The sequence below is a fragment of the Capsella rubella genome, unplaced genomic scaffold (assembly GCF_000375325.1).
Source record: "Capsella rubella cultivar Monte Gargano unplaced genomic scaffold, Caprub1_0 scaffold_8, whole genome shotgun sequence".
NCBI lineage: Eukaryota > Viridiplantae > Streptophyta > Magnoliopsida > Brassicales > Brassicaceae > Capsella > Capsella rubella.
The window spans coordinates 9,430,272-9,452,399 of record NW_006238916.1 but is presented as its reverse complement, the minus strand read 5'-3'; the positions used below and the strand labels follow the sequence as shown (position 1 = coordinate 9,452,399).

Genomic DNA, 22,128 nt, shown 5'->3' with positions numbered 1-22,128 from the left:
GGAGAGTTAAAAGGCATCATAAGCAACTTCTAGGGACTGCTAGCTAGGGTTTTTCTGGGAGCTTGGAAGACAATAATGGCTCTGTTTCTCAGCCGAATCTCAAAGCTTTCTGTAAGATAATAACACACTCATCTCTCTCATATCATATAGTTTGTTTCTTGGTGTGACAGGACAAACCGGTTAAGAACATGGTTTGGGCTATCTCTGGTTTAGTTAATTATAATTTATGGTTTAGGTTTTGCATCTTTGTCGCTTCTATATATGTAAGGCTGAGCAACTTTCTGCAAACTAATCAATCAAACACAATTTATCTTCTTCAATCTCTTACTCTCTCTCACGATCATCATCATCTATCACCATATCATCCATCATCGAATCCAGTTCTTCGAAGCGATCCTTCTACCTCAGTGGTTGCTTTCTAGGCTGTATTTGCCCTTATCTTGTTCTCTCGGTGAGAGCTGATTTGGGATTTACAATTTACTGTTTCATTGGTATCAGAGCCTTCGAGTTCTTCGGACCAAATTTCATGGCGGATACACAACCACAATCGACGACCAAGTCAGTTTGTAAGCCAAAGAAGCTTCTTTATTCATGTGAAGAGGTTTCTGAAAGAATGGACAAGGGTTTGTGTATATTTTGTGATGAATTAGATACTCTTGGTCATCATAATCTGAAGCACAAGGGAGTACACATATTCATGAAGGATTGTGAGGATGATCAAGTTTCTGGTGATAAAGAAGAGACTCGTCCAGTACGTGAAACTTTGATAAATCCTGCTCCAAACGTGAAAAATTTGAAGAGTTCCGACTCATTCACCGAACCGTTAGAGCTTCACTTAGTATTGAAGATTCCAAGCTCTGTTTACGATGTCTTACTGGTTCATAAAATTGATTCATATGTTGAGGAAGTAAAAAAATTGCCTCGACAACTAACAAGTGGTAATGGCAAAATCGTTGCACACCAGCTGTTTGATCAAATTCTTCTAAGAGTAACAAGTGAAGAAAAACAGAGGAAGTATCTTAAGGGCTGGAAGTTTAAGTTCAAAACCACTTCAAAGAGAAGCAAACTGATGTTTGATAAGTTCCCTTTGTTGGAAGAAACTGCTTTGCTTGGTAAAGTTTCTCAAGAGAAAAATTGGGATCAGTTCGTCAAAGAGTTCAAAATCATTGTTGCTTCTTGTAGGAGGAGAACAATTGATCGATATAAGCTAGTTGATGAGAGTTCAAAACCAGCAGTTTATAGTGGACCAGTTCAGATCCGTGTATGGGAACCAGGCGGTTTACAAGCTCAATTAGATCTCTTGGACTGGTCAGAGAAAGAATTGACGCCATACGAAGAATCACTTGAGGTTGAAACATTTCGATATTCGCAAATGCAAGTGGTGAACTGTTATCCTGAGGAGTTCAAATCTTTTGACAGAAAAAGGAGTAACAAGACTCTTTATCTAGAAGACAAACAAGATGATGCACATGAGCAAAAACAGGTGGATACATGCATATTGTTATGCTGGGAACAATTAGAAGCAGTTCTGTGGTTTGTGCATGGTAAAAGGTTGCTAGATGTAGGCCAAAAGATGCAGCAAGAGCTGATTTATGTTGAAGAAAAGAATGGGCTAAGGGAAACTGAAGCTAGAATTACAAAGATGTTTAGAAAGGTTTTGGTTTACTTGGGTATTCATAACATGAAGCTTGAAAAAGAAGTAGTAATCTGTTTATGGACACAGGATGATAACGAGTTTTTGAGTATTGAGCTGGGTAGAGTATTGAGGTTCATTGAGAAGCTTCACGAATTTTTCGTTGGTTCCAAGCTGAAACAGAGGATGATAACGAGTGTTTGGAAAGCTCTTACCTATTTGATGGAGCTTTCACAGGAACTTAAAACGAAGCTTACAAATGCTAAGAACAGGGCTAAGAGAAGATACAAGAGCTTTCTAGTTTTTATCACAAGTTTTCTACCGATTCAAGGCTATTATATCTTTGCTCCAGTTATAGACACGAACTTGAAGAGGTTTAACTACCACAGCAAAGCTATCACCAAGATCTTTGTTAATTGGAAAGTGCATCCTCCCGACCAAGCTACATGGAGACCCTTTCACTTATGAGCATCCTTTCATCCTTGAGGACAAGGATGTTCTGAAGAAGGGAGTATTGTGACAGGACAAACCGGTTAAGAACATGGTTTGGGCTATCTCTGGTTTAGTTAATTATAATTTATGGTTTAGGTTTTGCATCTTTGTCGCTTCTATATATGTAAGGCTGAGCTACTTTCTGCAAACTAATCAATCAAACACAATTTATCTTCTTCAATCTCTTACTCTCTCTCACGATCATCATCATCTATCACCATATCATCATCCATCATCGAATCCAGTTCTTCGAAGCGATCCTTCTACCTCAGTGGTTGCTTTCTAGGCTGTATTTGCCCTTATCTTGTTCTCTCGGTGAGAGCTGATTTGGGATTTACAATTTACTGTTTCACTTGGTTGATTCTGCTTTTGAATTTTTTACTCTGTTTGTGGAAATTGACAGGCTTGCAGGGTCAGTAATGCTCGCTTGTTCTCATCACTGCCCGAGTCTCCTTACTTATTTCTGTGTGGTAAGGTGAAAGAGCCTTCTGAGAGCGGAAAAGTCGTAAAGCACAAGTTATTCGATCCTCGGACGGAGACAACGGTGAAGAGCAGCGAGAAAACGTATCCCAAGGAGATCGATGGAGAGGCTCTAGTGGGAGCATCGCAAGGATGGGTTGTTTGTGTGAGCAAGAAGGATTCTTCATTACATCTCACTGATCTGTTCAAGCCATGGGTCTCATCACCAAAAGTCATGTCCTTGCCTGCTCTTGACTTCTCCCCTCGTGTTGGTCTGAAACAGGTATCTCTCTCGTCTTCTTCTCCTGACGAAGACGACTGTGTCGTGGCTGCAAAGTTCGACAAGTCTTATCTGAGTGTCTGCAGGCCTAACTGTGACTCAACGTGGACTCATTTCGAAACCCCTTTCCAACTTTTGCAAGCCTCGGATCTCATGTATTCAAAAAGAGACGACGCTTTCTACTTTGCGAGTGACAAGGGTCTCTACATGGGTTCTTTGAATCTAAGCAACTACAAGCTCAAGTATCAACATCTGAGGTTCTGTAACCTGCCAATGATCCCAGAGGCCGAGTGGGAGATTTTGGATGCATGTTTCATGACCAAACACTTTGTGGAATCCCCCTCCGGTGAATTTTTCTATGTCAAGTGGTACAGCCAGTGTTTGCACTGGGAGAACATTGACAAGGAAGTGGAAAGTGTCCATAGCGAAACAAGGAGATTCATGGTGTTTAGAGAAGATGAGAAGAGCAGAGGCCTATGCTACACTGAAGATATTGGAGATCTATGCATCTTCCTTGGCAAGGGTGAAGCTTTCTGTCTCTCCGCGAGCATGTACCCGGGACTGAGGCCTAACTCCATCTATTACATGGGGCCGGGACTTGGTTGTTATCATATTGGCTCTGGTACTGTTCGTACCTACAATCCCCCTGGTACTCCCAATGGCATCAGTGCGCCCTTCTGGATTCATCCCACTGACCCCATATGCGCCCTTCTCGATTCATCCATCTCTGCTTGAGCTCTAGCTAGGAATTTTGGTCCAATAAGTGGTTACAATGCTACTCCACCGTACCTTCATCAAGATGATTGATACTCTTTGAGTTACTACTATCTGTATAAGGATTATGTTCCACGAAACTTCAGTGTAATGTTTCCTTTATTATTTACTTATATTCGGCTGTGTTTCTGATCAGACTTTAGTCATCGTACCTAGACTCTATGGCTCTTGCAATCTCCCAATGTTAAAGTTTGTGAGACCCCCAAGAAACGTTGCCACTATATTTGTCTTAACAATTACATTACTACATTAAAATACTAACCTAGTGGATCACTCTTTGCAAATCTTGGAAAAACTTTTCTTAATTTCCAATATGAAAGAGATCGGTAAGTATGTCTTTGTGGTTTAGTTGTTTAGTTATTTCCGATTTTCTTAACGTGGATTTTATTCCGTATAAAATACTCTTTTACCTTCACTAATCTATCATTTTCTCAAGTACGTAGTATATTATAATTAATGATGATATTTAATTTGGTCAAACACGTTCATAGTGAGTCAGTGACTCTTATTTCTGTTAAAGACTCTTGTTACCTTCACTAATTTACCATCCGTTATATCTCTGTAGTATTTAATGAACCATCTACGTACGTTACAGACTTACAGTTGTACGTTAAGTGTATTTTTTTTTTTTTTTTTTTCAACAGTTGTTAAGTTAAGTTTGTCTACTTTTTAAATTTTTTCCCACTTACTTGAAATTGGCATCTATTGCACGAAATAAATGGAGAGATTCATGGACTCATTTGTTCCAGAAGGGTTTACTAGAGAGAAATGAAAGCTATAGTTACTAAATAGATAAGACACTTGTCTTTTGCAAGAAAAGGATTAAATGTCTTTGAGAAAATTGTCCTATATATTTGATCAGTAAGGTGAATTAAGAAAATGGCGAATGCGTTTAATATCAAAACCATCGACCCATAAAAAGAGCTCCCTCTTATATCCAAATAAAATTTTACCAAGGAAATAAATAAATAATTTTTATATCATTGTTGTGATCCTCGAATTATGCGAGTAAAAGGAAAAACAGTGTGATATTAGAGCATCCTCATTAGAGGGTTCTTATAGGTAAGATTTATCAAAGAGGGTATCTTATATAACATACCCTCTTTGATAAATCTTACTTATAAGAACCCTCCAATAAGGATGGTCTTACTCTTTCGTCTATTCTATGTTCAACGACCAACGTACATCACAGCTGCAAGTGTCAGTTGTAAGTAATGATGGAAGCAGACGAGCAGTAGCAGTCTCTGATTGCAGTCTCTGATTCTGTACGTTCTTCTAACCAAAAAAAAAATCTCACATACATAAAAAAAAAAAAATTGGTTATCAAAAATGTCTTAAAGTACTGTTAGAATAAAACAATAATTTTCAATTCTTTTGCTGGTCTTTCACTGGATATATTTTGTGGATCACAATATTACACTATTAGGTTTGGAGGGTATGTGTGTGTTTGTGATCTTCAAAATCCGATTGGTAATTAAGTATGTATAACGTGTGGTCATATTGGGTCTGAAAAGTGAATGTATGTAACTCAATCGTTAGACACATGAACTCTCTTTTAGAAAATTAAAGTTACATCAAAATATTGTATCATTTGTATGCATGCTAAGATATTTTGTTAACATTTTAGTTGCATGCAAAAAAAGCTTAACTGGTTAATTTTAGGAATGATATATATATGACCAAGGGAGAGTTAAAATTTGAAATTGATGGATGAGACTTGTGCGATCATTTCGTACAAGATCATTATGATGGTAGCAGAGGAGCAGACGCAGTCCTTGATTATAACACATCGTCATCAACACAGAGATCACTATCCCGCAAGGGGGGGGGGGGAAATGGGGGTTTAATGCAAAACTAGGGCTCCATATATCGCAGTCGCGTTTGTGTATATAATATGAACACATGAGTCACGGAGAAAAGACAGAGAGAAACCAAAAAAAAATGAGAAGGCTATCACAACAAGCAGTGAGTGTTGCAGCGAAGGAGATGGTTTCACGAGCTAAAGCTGCTCGTCCGGTGGCATCAACAACAACAAACCAATGGTACTCCACCGTACCTCCTCCAAAAGAAGAAGATGAAGAAGAAGACGAGATGGAGGAGATGGAGATGATTCCTTTCCCTAGTCACATACCCGGAGGTGGTGGCCTTGTCGTCCGAAAGAAGAATAAGAAAATGCTTGAGACACCGATGGGACAAAACAAACCCTCCTCTGGTCAAGACTCCGGGCAGGGACAAGGAACCAACGTCGGTGAAAAACCAGATTATGGTGGCGGTTGCAGTGGTTGTCCTGGGTGTACCCGTTGTGGTTGCCCGGGATGTGACGGTGGATGCAATTTCTGCTTTGGTTGCGACGCCTGCAAGTATAAGTATTAAATATGCTTTTCTTTTCCCGTGGTTCTATCGATCTTTATAATGACGTTATGAATGTGTTATCTTTCTTTTTTCCTTAAGTGTTCAATTTTTATTTATTTCTGGCTTTCTGCTACTGCATTAGTGTGACCCGTCATCGTGTACTACGTTTAGTTAAGGTTAATTTGCGTTACATTTGCATTTTTCTTCTCATTCTAATTTAACCAATCTTTATAATCAAAGTAAAATTAAAACAACACCGAAGTCAAACAATACAACACAGACGGTCTCAGTTCGGCTTATTAGATATGGGCTTCGTATTTTAAAATAAAGCCCATTAGAACCAAACGGGCCACAATAAGAAATAAGAGTGAAACGCGTGCAATTGAATGATGATGATGTGTAGTGTGTAGGGTGTTGTTGCCTCTGCACTCTGCAGCGCTATCGATACGAAAGGTTGCCATTTTTGGGATGTTGCATCTCGAGTTAATTTAGTGAAATGGAAGAAATACTAACTATGGAAATTTTCCAAAGCCAAACAGGTCTGAGGTCTTTGAATAAGAGAGAAGAGCAATTAGGTTTTGGGACAGAGAAAGAAGATAGACAAAACAATGACTCTGTTTTTCAGCCGCGTCTTGACTCTCTCTGTAAGATACAAACTAATCTTTGTTCTCTTCCACATCACAATTTCTTTGTTCCTCTTAGTTTGGTTTATGTACTAATGGTTTAAGTATGACATCGACAGGTACGCAAGGACAATGCTCGTCTCTTCTCATCGTTGCCGCAGTTACCGTATTTGCTGATGGGCGGTAAGAAGTTGCGAGAGTCTCCGGAGGGTAAAATCGGGAAGCACAGGTTGTTCGATCCGACAACTGAAGAGACAGTGTTTAGCAGTGAGAAGACGCTTCCCAAGAAGCTCAATGGGAAACCTCTTGTGGGAGCATCACAAGGTTGGACCGCTTCTCTGGACAACAAAGACCTTACCGTACATATCACGGATGTGTACAAGCCATGGCTCTCATCTTCAAAAGTAATATCATTGCCTTCGATTGGGTTCAAGCCCTCAACCCATCAAACGAGAGTGTCTCTCTCTTCTTCTGATCCTGTCCAAGACGACTTCTCTGTGGCTGCAAAGTTCGACGAGTATCAGCTAAGTGTGTGTAGGCCTTGTTGGGACTCTAAGTGGACTCACATCGAGACAGCTTATTCTCTTTTACCAGCCTCTGATCTCATGTACTCCAAGAGAGACAAAGTCTTCTACTTTACTAGTTTTAAGGGTAACTACATGGCTTCGTTGGATCTCAGCAACAACTACGAGCCCAAGTATCAACACCTACGGCTTAGAAACCTGCCTAAGATCCCAGAGGCAGGTTGGCAGATGTTGGATAAATGTTTCATGACCAACCACTTAGTGGAATCTCCCTCTGGTGAACTTTTCTTCATCAAGTGGTAAGTATTTCGAATGACTTATTAATCAATCCAAGCTAAATTAGAGTTATTGAGCTGCTTGTTTCTATCTAGGTACACACAGTGCATTCACAAAGAGGACGAAGATGGGGATTTGGAATTTATCCACAGCAGTACTAAGCGGTTCATGATCTTTAGGCAAGATGGGATGAGCAAAGACTTTTGTTACACGGAAGATATTGGAGATGTCTGCATCTTCCTTAGCAAAAGTGAAGCCTTCTCTCTCTCGGCAAGCAAGTACCCTAGGCTCAAACCTAACTCCATCTATTACGTTGGCCCTAGGCTTGGTTCTTACGATCTGGCTTCTGGTACGGACCGCCCCTTCAACTTTGATCGCCTTGGTGAACCCTCCCTGGTCCGCACCCCTTTCTGGCTTCATCCAACTGACCCCGTTGCTTAACAATGTGTCTTTCTGGTTCCTTTCCTTTCAATCTATTCTATGAGCTTTAGCTAGGATTTTGGTTTGTCTAGTTCAATAAGTGGTCGTCTTTGTGTAATGTATCTTCATCATGCCACTTGTTAGGTGTGCTATATATGAGCTTTTGTATCTTGTGTTGTTCTTCACCAAGTGGTCACCATGTCACTTGTTCTTCTAGTATGCTTGATTGATGACTCATTTAGACAATAACACTCTTAAGAACTGACTCTACAAGCTTAGATATTTGATTCAACAAGTAGAATCTATCTCTGGTCATTTTACTTGATACTTGATGGAGTTATCTGAAAGGCTTGTGCTCCATGATACATCAATGTCATGTTTAATTGATTATTACTTATTTTGTTACGCTCTTAAACTTTTCAGTTGTCCTAACGAGAGTTTATGGCTATTGCAATATCCTAAGGTTATAAATATTATAAGAACACAAACAAAGGATGCCACTAACATCATAGTCTGATTTTCCACAATAATAACATTAGTTAATGCCTAATTAGTAATAACTAGTAGTAAGTGTCACTCTAGCAAATTATAAATTTCTCATTACACAAATAACTAGCTTCAGAAATCCCTACTATAGTAAAAGAGAAGTACAAATGCTTCTTGGATCGGGTTTTAAAAGAAAAATTAACCCGGAATTTTTCAGTTGGATCTTACTAAAAATTTAAAAATATTAAATACCAGTTTCCATATATATTATTTCGAAATTTACCAAATTAAACCATCAATATCGGTTTGGGAAAGTACATTAATCTTAATTTGTTTAAGGAAAAATACATTAATGTATGATTTTGTATATTGGTTTAACAAATTAACCTAAAAATCAGAAATATAAATTAAATATAAAATAATCATTATCAAATTATCCATAATATTTCAAAACAAAATCTTCCTTAAATATCCTATATTGATATTTGGATGTATAGTTTTCTCCTATATTAACTATGATCTTCACACCAGTTACGGGATATTTCATTTTCAACCATCTTTAATATCTATTTTTTTTTCTCTATGACCATCTTTAATATTTATTTGGCAATAGTTTCGAATTGCTGGCTTGATTATAAAACTAATCTTTTTTCAATTTAACCCTAAGAAAATATGATATATATAAATAAGTTTTTGCTACCAGAAAATTGTAACATCAACACAGATTTTACATTTAAACACGATAAGAAATAAGAAATCATTGGCTCTTTATTTGTTTATTCTAGAGATTTGCAACTTTACAAGACTGCATGAAAGGTCCAAGTTAAAATCATGTATTTATGATCATGCGGTGTACCGCGGGTCAATCCCTAAATTTTAAAAATGATTCATTGTATAATATTTGTTTTTCATTGTATAATATTTATACATGTATATATGTCACATATTGTTCTAAAATTAACAATCCAACTAAAATCATACAATTTAAATAATTTTGAACATATTCGAAACCAACACATACAATCTAAAAATGATAAAATTTAATTACTGATCAAAATAAAGTAAAGCAAACACAAATAAAATTATCTCGCAACGTACAAAAGACTAAAAACCCGGTAATTTTCCCCCGCGCTGTAGCGCGGGTCCGGACCTAGTTTTCTTGTAAATTTGTAATCGTATGCCAGTGTTTTTTTATTTTGTATGTATAACTTGAATAGGTGAAGTTATAACTCTTTTTATAATGTTTTAAATCATATCATTAGCAACACATTCACTAGCCAACCCTAGACGAAACCTCTTAGGGTCATTGCAGTAATCATAGATCATGAAGTTCCTTTGTACCCACTTAAGCCTTTTCATGCCACTGTCATCAATCCCTTCTTTGAGCCACGAGCTCGAGCCATCACCACCGCAAGTTACATTAGAGCCAACACAGTCTTGGACCTCATAATTCTTGTAGCAAGCAGTGAAAGGCGCTTTGGACCAGTCAGTCTTCACGAGTCCTCCTCTTGTAGCCCAATCATCTCCATCCCATAAGCTTGAGTGGACTCTCATTGCTTGTCTCTCAGGGTAAGGTACATTCATTGTCTTCATGTTCTTGAATTGTCTTATCGGTGTACCATCCACATAGAATCTGCGCCAAAGATCCGACTCCTAAATATATCTATATGTTTTGTTTGTTATATATACACTAAGAGGTGAATGGACCGGAGATTAAGTATTTAGTGTTTTACATTATGGTTTTAGGGTTCCAGAGGATGGAGTAAGTGTGGAAATCAGTCGTGGGATCGAACCAGAGACGAAACTGTTGTTCTCTATCACCTTTTCCTTGCATGATCACATTTGTGTGGACAGTGTATGGATCACCACTCAGATTCCCCAAGAACTCGAAATCTATCTCATCCCACATCGCTCCTTGAGACGCTACCTACACAACACACACACATTTGTCATATTTATAACATCAAATACTATCAGACCAAAAAAAGGTTCATAGCTAGGTTTTAAAGATTCTTACATAGTAAGATGTGACAGTACCAGCAGAGTTTCCAGGGACGAGCTTGAGGTCCGTAGAGATCTTACCAAACAAAAACTGATCTTTGGATTGAAAACCAGAACCAGAGGTTTTGTCAAGAGATAATGTAATGGCTTGTCCGTTTTGTAGTATCTTTGCTTTGTCGCCTCCCCATATAATGTCAACATCTTTTCTGAAATCACCTGCCAACACTAAGCACCACATGAAAGTAAAGCATGACAAAATAGACACAAGGATCAGGATTTGTGAGCAACCCATGTCCTCTTTTTGGGAAATTTAAATGGTGTGGGTCAGATAATTTATAGTCAAGAGAAGATATACAGACAGTGACATTTGGGTGAGACAGAGGAATAGAAGGAGAAGAAAATAATGTGTTTTGGCTTATTAGCAACAGATGGTAAGTGAACGAATAGTATTTGTGGACACTTGTTAAAACTGAAGGGTTTTAATTTCAACAAGAGCTTCAATTCTTCAAAGATTCTACTTTATCCATGCGTTTATAACGGATGAGGTTTATATATATAGAAACCAATCAGAGACAATGGCCAGTTCATGTTCAAACTTTGAGTCTATCCATATAATAAATCAGACTTGGTTCAACAAATGGCCACAATTCACACATTGTTTCAGAAAAATTATATTTAACATTCGTTTCTACTGTAGTTAACTTTGATGACGAGAAGTAGTAATCAAGTATCAACCATAATTTTACTTTTTAAACCCCATTCCGTAGCCTTAAGGGTTGGCTACTGAACGTCTTCTCTAAGCACCATATTCTAACATAAAGACTGCGAAATCTTTAAGAGCATCAAAACTTTGAGAGCAAGTTAACTAGACGGGAGACGAAGTGCGAACGAGCCAATTGGTCCAAATTCTTTGTTTCTGAAACTCTTAAGTGGACTAAAGTTTCGTGGGCTTAGATAAGCCCATAAAGATATGTATTGTTTCACTTTTAGACCTTTTATATCTTCTGATAATCTTTTTTCTTACCCAAAACTTAAGAAAATATTTAAACTGAGAGAAACATATCAATTTTTTTTTTGAACCAAAAAACATATCAATTTGTTTAAAAAGCAATTATGAAAATTAGCATAAGATAGTTTTTTCACCGTGGTCATGAAACTGTTCCAAATCCATATCTGTAAATGAAAATGATTTAAAAGATGAATAGTTATATAACCCCCATACTGTATTAAGATCATACAACGAATGATTTCGTAAAAACAAAAACAAAAGTATATATACCAAAAACATTTAAGAGAAGTTATAAGTTTATCAAATTCTGATATCTAAAGACTTTGCGTAAGAGTTGGGACTGCTTTGAGGATGAAGCCACTTGGACAAAGAAGCTTCCTGGCCAAGACCTTCACCAAGTTGAATGTCTTAGCTGTCTCCACTACGACACATTTAAAACATTTTCGAGTCAGTCAAATTCATGATTTTACCCACTACTCTACCATATCCCTACTTTAACGTGTCAACTTCTTCTTATCCTCGTTTTCAATTTTCTTCCTACTATAAACAAAATACAAAAACAGAAAATTCAATGTTTATCCTTATCCCATTTTCATTAACCAGTCTAAATATGTTAAGTGGCAATGACAATAAATATTAAATACTATCAAAGATAAAAATCAACTCAAATTAACTATAGTTAAATTTCATTTGAGCTACCTTACTAATTGAACAATAACACTCGCTAATAACAAAACCGTTACAAAAATTGAGTAACGACTGAATATATTAATAGAAAAAATTATAAAAATAACATATGTACTATATAAAAAATAATTAAATTTGTCATATTCTAATTACTTTTTTAAAAGATTAATAACACTTTTTCTCCTCTCTTTATTTTTGGTTTATAACAGAATCTCTTGGTTCTATTAGAGCAAAACTCCACTTATTTTAAGGTCGGTCCAAGCCGGTGGTAAAGCTTCCAACTCTCAAATCCAACTTTTTCTGAGCAAAAGAACTCCAAAATCCAATTAAATTTGAAACATTAGAAAGAAAAAAAGTAGTAAATTATTAATTATTTACCTAAAAAAAGAAACAGCACTAAACAAAAACCGCGTGAACACCAAAGCCAATTAAACACAGCTTTTACTACGAAGATGGCCCAATCACCAGCTGTTGCCTCAAAGACTCTTGGCTTTTGTGTCTTTCACCATACGAACCTTCCCTCTTCTATCACCGAACCGCCTCTACAAAAATCTTCACTAGCTCAGCCACTATATATACCTTCTTCCATAAACCCTCAAAAACCACCAAACCAAATACAACACACAATACAAGAACAAGTCCACAATACTCAAGAAAAACAAAAATGGCGATCATCATCGGTTACTTGCTTCCTCTGTTTCTTTCACTTATCATCATCTCCTCTGTTTCAGCTAATTTCCAGAGAGACGTTGAGATCACTTGGGGAGATGGACGTGGACAGATCAAGAACAATGGAGAGCTTCTCACTTTATCTCTTGACAAATCCTCTGGCTCTGGTTTCCAATCCAGGAACGAGTACTTGTTTGGTAAAATCGACATGCAAATGAAGCTTGTCCCTGGAAACTCCGCTGGAACTGTCACTACACTTTACGTAAGTTCGAACAAAACTATATCTCTGTTTTAGTTTTTGGTCTTTTACATTTCTAAAGTTCATATTTCTGAGATGGGTCTTTGTATCTTGTGCAGTTGAAATCACCAGGAACAACATGGGACGAGATTGACTTCGAGTTTTTGGGCAATTCAAGTGGAGAACCTTACACACTTCACACTAATGTCTACACACAAGGCAAAGGAGACAAAGAACAACAATTCAAACTCTGGTTTGATCCAACAGCTGACTTCCACACTTACTCCATTCTCTGGAACCCACAAAGAATCATCTTCACCGTCGATGGAACTCCGATCAGAGAATTCAAGAACATGGAGTCTGTAGGCACTCTGTTCCCAAAGAACAAACCAATGAGAATGTACTCTAGTCTCTGGAACGCTGATGATTGGGCCACAAGAGGCGGTTTGGTCAAAACTGATTGGTCTAAAGCTCCTTTCACTGCTTCGTACCGTGGATTCAAACAAGAAGCTTGTGTTTGGTCAAACGGCAAGTCTTCTTGTGGCTCGAAACAGAGGACCACCACTGGCTCGTGGTTGTCACAGCAGCTTGACTCAACGGCTCAACAAAGGATGAGATGGGTGCAGAGGAACTACATGATCTATAACTACTGTACTGATACGAAGAGGTTCCCACAAGGTCTTCCTAAAGAGTGTTTAGCTGCGTAGAGAGACTTAGCTAAAGAGTTAAAAAGAGAGAAACACAAATTTACTTTTTTGTCGTTGTTATGAATTTTATTCATTTTATTGTAGATCACGTGAATTTTATTGATTCGTTTGTAATATGGTAGCACTATATAGTTCGTTAAAGTTATAAATATTCTCTTTGTTACACTCTGCCTTTTCTATTTTTTTTATAAGTCTCTGTAGTTCGTTCCGATATATTCTCCGAGCCAGTCCAAAAATGGCCGCTTCTGATTTAGTCCAAAACCAAAATGGAGCAATAACGTTTTTATTTGGTTTTATAATGGCACACTTTTATAATCGAGCAATAACTTTACTATAATCGAAATCAAACTGGAGTTTGCATGTAATTTGATTGGTGTTATTACTTTAATCCCAAAATTAACCGGTTTTAGTTTTTAGTGTAACCGGACCAATTATACTAATGTTCAAAATTTATATATACAATACAAAACCAACTATAGTCTAATAGTTGGATTGTCAAAAAATTTATACCAAATTAGCTCCAAGACCTAAAATTTTGCAGAACCAGTCAACCAGAATCTCTAAACCAAACTGGACATCAACCGAACCGGATCAGGCAGACTTGAACCGAAACAAAGAATAAGCACACACGTAGCATGACTGCATGAGGCAAAAATTAAGCACATGCTTGCTTTTACTTCACAACAAAGAACCAGCTGTTCACAACTTAAACTACACAAGAGTCGCAAACGGCGAACAAAACTCCAAAAAGACTAGGACTTGCCTACCTTGTATAAAACCCACCCCAACACATAAGGTCCCAATGAACGATTTCAATTCTCTATCTTATTGACACATAAAAAACATGGACCGTTCTACTTTGATCTTATCTCTACTCTTCACACTCACCGTGGTCTCCACCTCGACCCTCTTCTCTCCGGTTTTAGCCGGAACTTTCGACACAGACTTCGATATCACTTGGGGTAATGGTCGTGGCAAGGTCCTTAACAACGGAGAGCTTCTCACCCTTTCCCTCGACAGTGCCTCTGGCTCTGGTTTCCAAACCAAGAAAGAGTACTTGTTCGGGAAAATCGATATGCAGCTCAAACTCGTCCCGGGAAACTCCGCCGGAACCGTCACCGCCTACTACGTTAGTGTCACTTAACAGTTAACATCATATATAACATATGTACATAGGCCTTTTTTTTTTAGCATGTGTGGGAAAACTCCAATTTAAAAGTGATTACCTTAAGTATAAATTTTTGAATATTTTAAAAATCTTTAAGAAAATATTTTTGTTAGCTGCCAACTTACCACGTCAAATTTCATATAACAGAGTGTGGTTCACTTTTTATACTCATTGGATATTATAACAGTTTGATTTTGTTTTAATTATCCATGCAGTTGAAGTCAAAAGGTGAGACGTGGGACGAAATCGATTTCGAGTTTCTTGGTAATCTAACTGGTGACCCGTATACGATGCATACTAATGTGTATACTCAAGGCAAAGGTGATAGAGAACAACAATTCCATCTCTGGTTCGATCCAACCGCTGATTTCCACACTTACTCTGTCTTATGGAACCCTCATCACATCGTGTAAGTATATAATATACACAACAAAGATACTACATAAGTTAATTTTTCTGTCCTAACTAGAAGAATATTTGTGTTAGATTCACAATTTACAAATTAAAAAATTACACTGACTTCAAAATTCGGATTTAGTATTAACCATCTCACCAATTGAGTGTTTTGTTGCAGTTTCATGGTGGATGATGTTCCGGTGAGACAATTCAAGAATCTACAACATATGGGTATTCAATATCCAAAACTGCAGCCGATGAGGCTATACTCGAGTCTATGGAACGCAGACCAGTGGGCAACAAGGGGAGGTCTTGTTAAGACCGACTGGTCCAAGGCACCATTCACCGCTTCTTACAGAAACTTTAGAGCAGATGCATGCGTTTCCGCGGGAGGAAAATCAGCTTGTCCAGCCAGTTCACCGAGATGGTTCTCTCAAAGGCTCGATCTAACAGCGGAAGATAAGATGAGAGTGGTGCAGAGCAAGTACATGATCTATAACTATTGTACGGACACCAAAAGGTTTCCTCAAGGATTTCCAAAGGAGTGTAGACTCTAGCTTGCTACGAAACTCTAGCAGCTACTAAGTATGTATGTTATATTATGTGTATTTTCTGTATTCGGGTTCTGTTATTAAGCAATTTCCCCTGTTTCTGTGTAGATATTTACATAATAAAATGGGCGTGAGTTATGTTGGTTTAATTATGGCTTCTGTCCCAAAGCATATTTCGTCAGTAAAATCTTTTAGAAAACAAAACATAAAATGGTATATATTAATTATAGACGCACATTTCTTCATGTTATATTATGCATTGTAGAAATTTCAGAAAGTAAAATCAAACTAATAAAGATCTATGTTCATTTCTAGAAATTTTTGTAATTACATAATGTTCTATAATCTACACTTTAAGATCTGTTTGAATTAAACCTAAAGAAAATTTAGTGCCATGGATGATGTGTCGGTTTTATAGTATAACATTTGTAGACAGTATGAGTGATTTTGACTATGATTGACTGAGATTTGTGTTTTTTTTTTGTTTGGCATATTGACTGACTGAGATTTATCTTATTCTTTACCTGAAAATGAATATTCTGGTTTTTGTTTTTATTATAAGCCAAAGAATATGCGTAACAGTTCTTACATATGTGGTTGACATGTCCTTCCTATATATCAGAAACATGTCGGTCCATTCAGTAAATCAAAACAAATAGTATTCTTCTTCATAATTATATAATATTTATTTTATTATTTTTTCTTTTTGTAAGCCTCGGTTTATGTTTTTTTTTCTTTGAATAATCAAAGAGCTAGTTAAAAAATTGCTAAGTTGCTAACTAATTGGTCTAATAATTCATTATATAAAACGAGCTTGTGAATTTTGTCAAATGATAATGATAAAACTACGCGTTTGTTAGTTTATATGTACGTTACGTTGGGCGACTACGTAACGAAGCTGGCATAATTCTTATTCATGTATACAAACTAACAAACATGTTTAGTTTAAGACTACCAACACGTAGGTAATGGTACACCACGAACCTCTCTAATGCAGTGCACTTATTCTTGAGAAATCTCTATATATATAAACACACCAATCTCCGATCATATTATTCAAACCATCGGAAACCAAATATTTTTAACAACCAACGACAGAGTAAAATAACCCATTTTAAAAACTTTTTTAAAATGGCGGCTAATGTAATCAAACAATATCTGTTGTTGTTGTCTCTTCTGCTCTTGATCGGCCTCTCAGCCGGAAGTTTCTACGACAATTTCGATATTACTTGGGGAAATGGTCGTGCCAATATATTTGAGAGTGGACAGCTCTTGACTTGCACTCTCGACAAGACCTCCGGTTCAGGTTTTCAATCAAAGAAGGAGTATTTGTTCGGAAAGATTGACATGAAGATGAAACTCGTGGCCGGAAACTCAGCCGGAACCGTCACTGCTTACTACGTATGTGATAACTTCCAACTATTAGTCTATTACCATTACTTTAAAATTTTTGTGGCATTGATCATTGTTTGAATCTGATATTAAGAATGTTTTCACAGCTTTCATCTAAAGGCGAGACATGGGATGAGATAGATTTCGAGTTCTTGGGTAACGTTACCGGACAGCCTTACGTTCTTCATACAAATGTGTTCACCGGAGGCAAAGGTAACCGTGAAATGCAGTTCTATCTATGGTTCGACCCAACTGCGGATTTCCACACCTACACAGTCCTCTGGAACCCTCTCAACATCATGTAAGCAATATCCCGTTTCAACTGAATGGTCTAAATCTTTTTTGGTTAGGGTTTATCGGACGTTCAGAACTATCTCGATGATCAACAAATCTTAGTTTTCTTGATCAGTTCCATCTTTTTAGCCGTTTTGACTTTTGAGTTGCCAATATCAAGAATCTTGATTCAATCCATCACTGTTCTTGAAGTTGTGTTTTTTGTTTTTGGATCTCAAAAGCTTTCTCGTGGATGGAATCCCAATCCGAGTGTTCAAGAACAACGAGGCTAATGGCGTAGCCTACCCCAAGAGCCAGCCAATGAAGATCTATTCAAGTCTTTGGGAAGCAGATGATTGGGCCACACGAGGCGGTCTAATCAAGACCGATTGGACCAACGCTCCGTTCAGCGCTTCCTACAGAAGCTTCAACGATGTGGACTGCTGCAGCCGGACCTCGTTGTTGAGTTGGGTGACATGTAACGCAAATAGCAACTCGTGGATGTGGACTACCCTTAACTCAAACCAGTACGGACAGATGAAATGGGTGCAAGATGATTATATGATATATAACTATTGTACTGATTACAAGAGGTTCCCTCAGGGTCTGCCTACGGAGTGCAACCTCAACTGATCATGTTACCGAGAAAATTCGAGCACTTGGCACTATTTATTTATATCTTTCTTTGTTTTCCTTTTTACCTCAATATTTGATGATTTGATATGGTTATTCTTTTGATTTTCAAAGATTTATTTCCCATATTGGGATTAGTTGATTTGGTTACGCTTGCTTCATATCTAAACGGTTGTAATAAAATGTGATTTGAACCATTTTAAACCAACATGAGAACAGAGAAAAGAAAACATAGTTTCTTGGTCACAACACAAAACAAAACAAAAAAACAGAGTTCTCAGTTCCAAAAACAGAGTAAAGAACAGAGTTGCTAGAGCCAAGAATATGCAGAAAAGAATAAAGGTGTTCATAATTATAGCCAGTTGTGTTTGGATTCAACCGGATACATTTGATGAAATCTAAATATATATTGACTTTTTTTACGTTTCTACAAATTAGATACCAATTACGATGTGTCTGGTTGGTCTGGATGAATACAAAATAATGAAACACAGCAGTGCACGAAGACAGAATCAGTGGAGATAAGTGCATGGATGCATGCATGTGAATGGACGAAGAATATATGAACAAGGAGGTTATCTCTGATATATACTTAGACCTTAATCTCAAGCTGAAGAAATTTATGAATAGAAACTCTGAGCCAAATCTGGTTGTAGCGAAGAAGGAAGCAACATACATATAAGAAAGCATAGACCATTTTAATAAAATTTATAGCCATTAATGTTTGATTTTTATTACATAGTAATCTTTTGAGTGTTTTGACTATGCTTGACTTAAATTTATCCACCTGATGAAATGAATGTTCAATTTTTCTTTTTTAAATTTTATTGGAAGAGTTTCGAAGAATAATTCACGTAGTTGCCTTAATTATTATCCGCGTGACAATTCTTACATGTATGTGGCTGACATGTTGCTCATAGATTTCCAAAACATGTCGGTCCATTTTACCAAAACAATATTTTCAAGCTTTTCGTTTCATTTGTTTTAAGTACTAATTATCTTAACTTTCAGAAAAACACAATGTTGGTTCCAAAAAAACTATCACATGAAACAAGCTTATATGAACGTACGTGAGCCAAATGCATGACCAAAAACAAGAAAATAAATAGCTTAAAGGGTTATTAAAATGTTCTCAGAAAAAAATAGGGACATGTATAATTTAAATGTACGTTGAACGACTTCAATATAAATTATTCAGGTATATAACCTGACATTAATTTATTTACAAATAATAATTATTATCGCTTGTATAAGACTACCACGTCTATAATGGGACTCCACGAACCTCTCTGATGATGCATTCACCTTTAGAAGGGACATCTAGCTATATAAACAAACACCCTTCTCCGATCATACTCAAACCTCCAGAAAACATATAAACAACCACAACAGAGCAAAAATCAACACACTAAAAATGGTGGCTTTTGCGACCAAACAGTCTTTGTTGTTGTTGTCGTCTCTTCTGGTCTTGATCGGTGTAACTACCGGAAGTTTCTACGACAATTTCGATATCACTTGGGGAAATGGTCGTGCCAATATATTTGAGAGTGGACAGCTCTTGACTTGCACTCTCGACAAGGTCTCTGGTTCAGGTTTTCAATCAAAGAAGGAGTACTTGTTCGGAAAGATCGACATGAAGATGAAACTTGTCGCTGGAAACTCTGCCGGAACCGTCACAGCTTACTACGTATGTGAAAACTTCACCTGTTTTCATTTCTTTTAAATATTGTGGCATTTTTTTATATATTTTTCAGTCTAATATTTAGCATGTTTTTCACAGCTTTCTTCAAAAGGAGAAACATGGGATGAGATAGATTTCGAGTTCTTGGGTAATGTTACAGGACAGCCTTACGTTCTTCATACAAATGTGTTCACCGGAGGCAAAGGTAACCGTGAAATGCAGTTCTATCTATGGTTCGACCCAACTGCGGATTTCCACACTTACACCGTCCTTTGGAACCCTCTCAACATCATGTAAGTAACCGATTGGTCCAATTTAAAATATGAAAGTATCGTATACGTTAATCAAACGTTTAAAGCAGTCTATAATCTGATTTAAAACATATCTATCGACACTTATATTATATAGGTTGTTTAGACTTTAGACCTATCAACATTAATTAGATTTTCTTAATTTTTGAACTTTTAGCATGTTATGGATATAATTATTGCGGAAACTGATCCATGACAGTTCTTGACTATATGTTTTTTGTTTTTCATGGGGATCTCAAAAGCTTTCTAGTGGATGGAATCCCAATCCGAGTGTTCAAGAACAACGAGGCTAATGGTGTGGCTTACCCTAAGAGCCAGCCGATGAAGATCTACTCGAGTCTATGGGAAGCTGATGATTGGGCCACACGAGGCGGTCTAGTCAAGACAGATTGGACCAACGCTCCATTCAGCGCTTCTTACAGAAGCTTCAACGATGTGGACTGCTGCAGCCGGACCTCGTTGTTGAACTGGGTGACATGTAACGCAAATAGCAACTCGTGGATGTGGACTACCCTTAACTCAAACCAGTACGGACAGATGAAATGGGTGCAAGATGATTATATGATATATAACTATTGTACTGACTACAAGAGGTTCCCTCAAGGTCTGCCTACGGAGTGCAACCTCGGCTGATCGTGTTACCAAGAGCATTTACGGACTTGATCCGTTTGGTTTCTTTCAATTTTTTTTATCTACTTGATTTGTTGATTTGATTCTGTAATTTCCTCTTGAGTTTCAAAGATTTATTTCCCTTTATGGGTTACTGAATAATTTGTTTTGTCATTGTCACAATTTGTATTTGTTTGTTTATTTCTTTTATATCTTAAAACAATAATAAAATTTGATTTGAGTCAAACAAAACCAACCTGATAACAGAGCAAAGAAACAGAGTTTTATGTCCTAACACGGAGTTAAAACAGAGCATCCTGTTATGAAAACAGAGCAAATAACAGAGCTCTCTGTACTGAGAACACATTAAAGAATCCCATTTCTCTGTTATTCTTATTTTTTCATTCAACAGATTTGAAGAACAAAGCACAGAAACAAAATCCTGAGTTGAATAAACCAATTGTGGGTAACAGAACTTGATATTACTATTAGCTGCATTCGACATTTTGAATTTTTTTTTTTTTTGGTCAAACAAGAACTTTCATTCATCTAAAACCTCAAAAGAGGGAAGTTCAAACAGCTTGAATCAAAGAAAATACAATGAAAATAAAGATAAAGGTTCCATGAGTTTTCCAAAAGGATGATCAACTTTGAGAAGCTTACAATCTTTGAAAAATCATTTGGGACCATAGCGGATTCGACCTTGAAGACGTGCTTCGCGAAATCCTCGACCAAAAAATGGTCATAGACGGCTCTTGCAACAAATGCATCCGAGCTTTTGAAAGAGTGTTCCACGGAGGAGACACAAATTGGGTTTCTCGCCAGCATGAGAAGGTTTAGGAGCAATGGATCAAAGGCCATCAAACTCATAGAAACATAACTCAAGACTCTAGATGAAGCTATAACCGGGACACTTACAAGATTGATGCAAAACCGTAACAGAGCAGGTGGGTCCTCCCTCACATGAAGCACGTAGCCATGGAGGTTAAGGAATTCCACACAAAGCGTGTAGCCGGTTTGACAGTGAAAAATGAGAACAGATCCGAGCTTCAATCCTTGAGGCGATGGGTGGGAATTGGGATTTATTGGGGCAGTGGAGGTGTTGGAGAGGGTTGTGTTAAACTTCAGGCTTTTGTAAACATACCACAAAACCATAAGAGAAACTAAAACCAGGATTTGAAATTGATAGAAGTTAAACCTTAACAATGAGGGTAATCCTTCACTCTCATGGAGTCTTCGGCCACAGAGATAAGAAGATCGACACAAAAATTGTTGTAGATTTAACAAGGAAATTATAGAACTAGACCTGGGCTTATTAGCATTAGAAGCCTGATAAGAGCTTATGGACTTGGGCCTTTCATAGGCTAATGGACCGAAATTGGAGACAAGGCCCAATAAAGGAAACCCTAGCTGCTCCTTTGCTGGCCAAGATGTGAAGTGGAAGCGGCGCCTGGTAAACTCCGGCGGGAAGAGCAGCGGAAGCA

At 37.3% G+C, this 22,128-nt stretch overlaps 9 protein-coding genes across 9 annotated transcripts; 7 read left to right on the top strand and 2 right to left on the bottom strand.

The window, feature by feature from the left end:
* The first annotated feature begins 75 nt into the window (after positions 1 to 75).
* LOC17874953 lies at positions 76 to 3,599 on the top strand. The gene is made up of 2 exons (XM_023777660.1): positions 76 to 111; positions 2,529 to 3,599. The coding sequence occupies exons 1-2, from the start codon at positions 76 to 78 to the stop codon at positions 3,597 to 3,599; spliced, it is 1,107 nt and encodes a 368-aa protein (XP_023633428.1).
* Positions 3,600 to 5,579: 1,980 nt separating this feature from the next.
* On the top strand, positions 5,580 to 6,011 carry LOC111829025. Its single transcript, XM_023777659.1, has one exon. The coding sequence runs from the start codon at positions 5,580 to 5,582 to the stop codon at positions 6,009 to 6,011; it is 432 nt and encodes a 143-aa protein (XP_023633427.1).
* A 527-nt stretch (positions 6,012 to 6,538) lies between these two features.
* LOC17876987 lies at positions 6,539 to 8,024 on the top strand. Its single transcript, XM_006282086.2, has 3 exons — positions 6,539 to 6,634; positions 6,733 to 7,436; positions 7,509 to 8,024. The coding sequence occupies exons 1-3, from the start codon at positions 6,599 to 6,601 to the stop codon at positions 7,852 to 7,854; spliced, it is 1,086 nt and encodes a 361-aa protein (XP_006282148.1). The 5' UTR covers positions 6,539 to 6,598; the 3' UTR covers positions 7,855 to 8,024.
* A 1,479-nt stretch (positions 8,025 to 9,503) lies between these two features.
* Positions 9,504 to 10,629, bottom strand: LOC17875177 (probable xyloglucan endotransglucosylase/hydrolase protein 23). The gene is made up of 3 exons (XM_006282058.2): positions 10,337 to 10,629; positions 10,053 to 10,246; positions 9,504 to 9,952 (listed from the first exon to the last, which is right to left on the bottom strand). The coding sequence occupies exons 1-3, from the start codon at positions 10,610 to 10,612 to the stop codon at positions 9,565 to 9,567; spliced, it is 858 nt and encodes a 285-aa protein (XP_006282120.2). The 5' UTR covers positions 10,613 to 10,629; the 3' UTR covers positions 9,504 to 9,564.
* A 1,981-nt stretch (positions 10,630 to 12,610) lies between these two features.
* On the top strand, positions 12,611 to 13,795 carry LOC17875513 (xyloglucan endotransglucosylase/hydrolase protein 22). Its single transcript, XM_006280856.2, has 2 exons — positions 12,611 to 12,947; positions 13,043 to 13,795. The coding sequence occupies exons 1-2, from the start codon at positions 12,681 to 12,683 to the stop codon at positions 13,628 to 13,630; spliced, it is 855 nt and encodes a 284-aa protein (XP_006280918.1). The 5' UTR covers positions 12,611 to 12,680; the 3' UTR covers positions 13,631 to 13,795.
* Positions 13,796 to 14,391: 596 nt separating this feature from the next.
* Positions 14,392 to 15,894, top strand: LOC17876885 (probable xyloglucan endotransglucosylase/hydrolase protein 25). The gene is made up of 3 exons (XM_006279612.2): positions 14,392 to 14,759; positions 15,014 to 15,207; positions 15,373 to 15,894. The coding sequence occupies exons 1-3, from the start codon at positions 14,475 to 14,477 to the stop codon at positions 15,749 to 15,751; spliced, it is 858 nt and encodes a 285-aa protein (XP_006279674.1). The 5' UTR covers positions 14,392 to 14,474; the 3' UTR covers positions 15,752 to 15,894.
* A 934-nt stretch (positions 15,895 to 16,828) lies between these two features.
* LOC17874648 (putative xyloglucan endotransglucosylase/hydrolase protein 13) lies at positions 16,829 to 18,232 on the top strand. The gene is made up of 3 exons (XM_006281460.2): positions 16,829 to 17,146; positions 17,245 to 17,438; positions 17,653 to 18,232. The coding sequence occupies exons 1-3, from the start codon at positions 16,877 to 16,879 to the stop codon at positions 18,041 to 18,043; spliced, it is 855 nt and encodes a 284-aa protein (XP_006281522.1). The 5' UTR covers positions 16,829 to 16,876; the 3' UTR covers positions 18,044 to 18,232.
* Positions 18,233 to 19,426: 1,194 nt separating this feature from the next.
* On the top strand, positions 19,427 to 20,806 carry LOC17876457 (putative xyloglucan endotransglucosylase/hydrolase protein 13). Its single transcript, XM_006281746.2, has 3 exons — positions 19,427 to 19,730; positions 19,824 to 20,017; positions 20,278 to 20,806. Exons 1-3 carry the CDS (start codon positions 19,458 to 19,460, stop codon positions 20,666 to 20,668), a joined length of 858 nt encoding a protein of 285 aa, XP_006281808.1. The 5' UTR covers positions 19,427 to 19,457; the 3' UTR covers positions 20,669 to 20,806.
* Positions 20,807 to 21,140: 334 nt separating this feature from the next.
* On the bottom strand, positions 21,141 to 22,111 carry LOC111832603. Its single transcript, XM_023789994.1, has one exon. It carries the CDS (start codon positions 21,797 to 21,799, stop codon positions 21,194 to 21,196), a length of 606 nt encoding a protein of 201 aa, XP_023645762.1. The 5' UTR covers positions 21,800 to 22,111; the 3' UTR covers positions 21,141 to 21,193.
* Between the last annotated feature and the right edge of the window lie 17 nt (positions 22,112 to 22,128).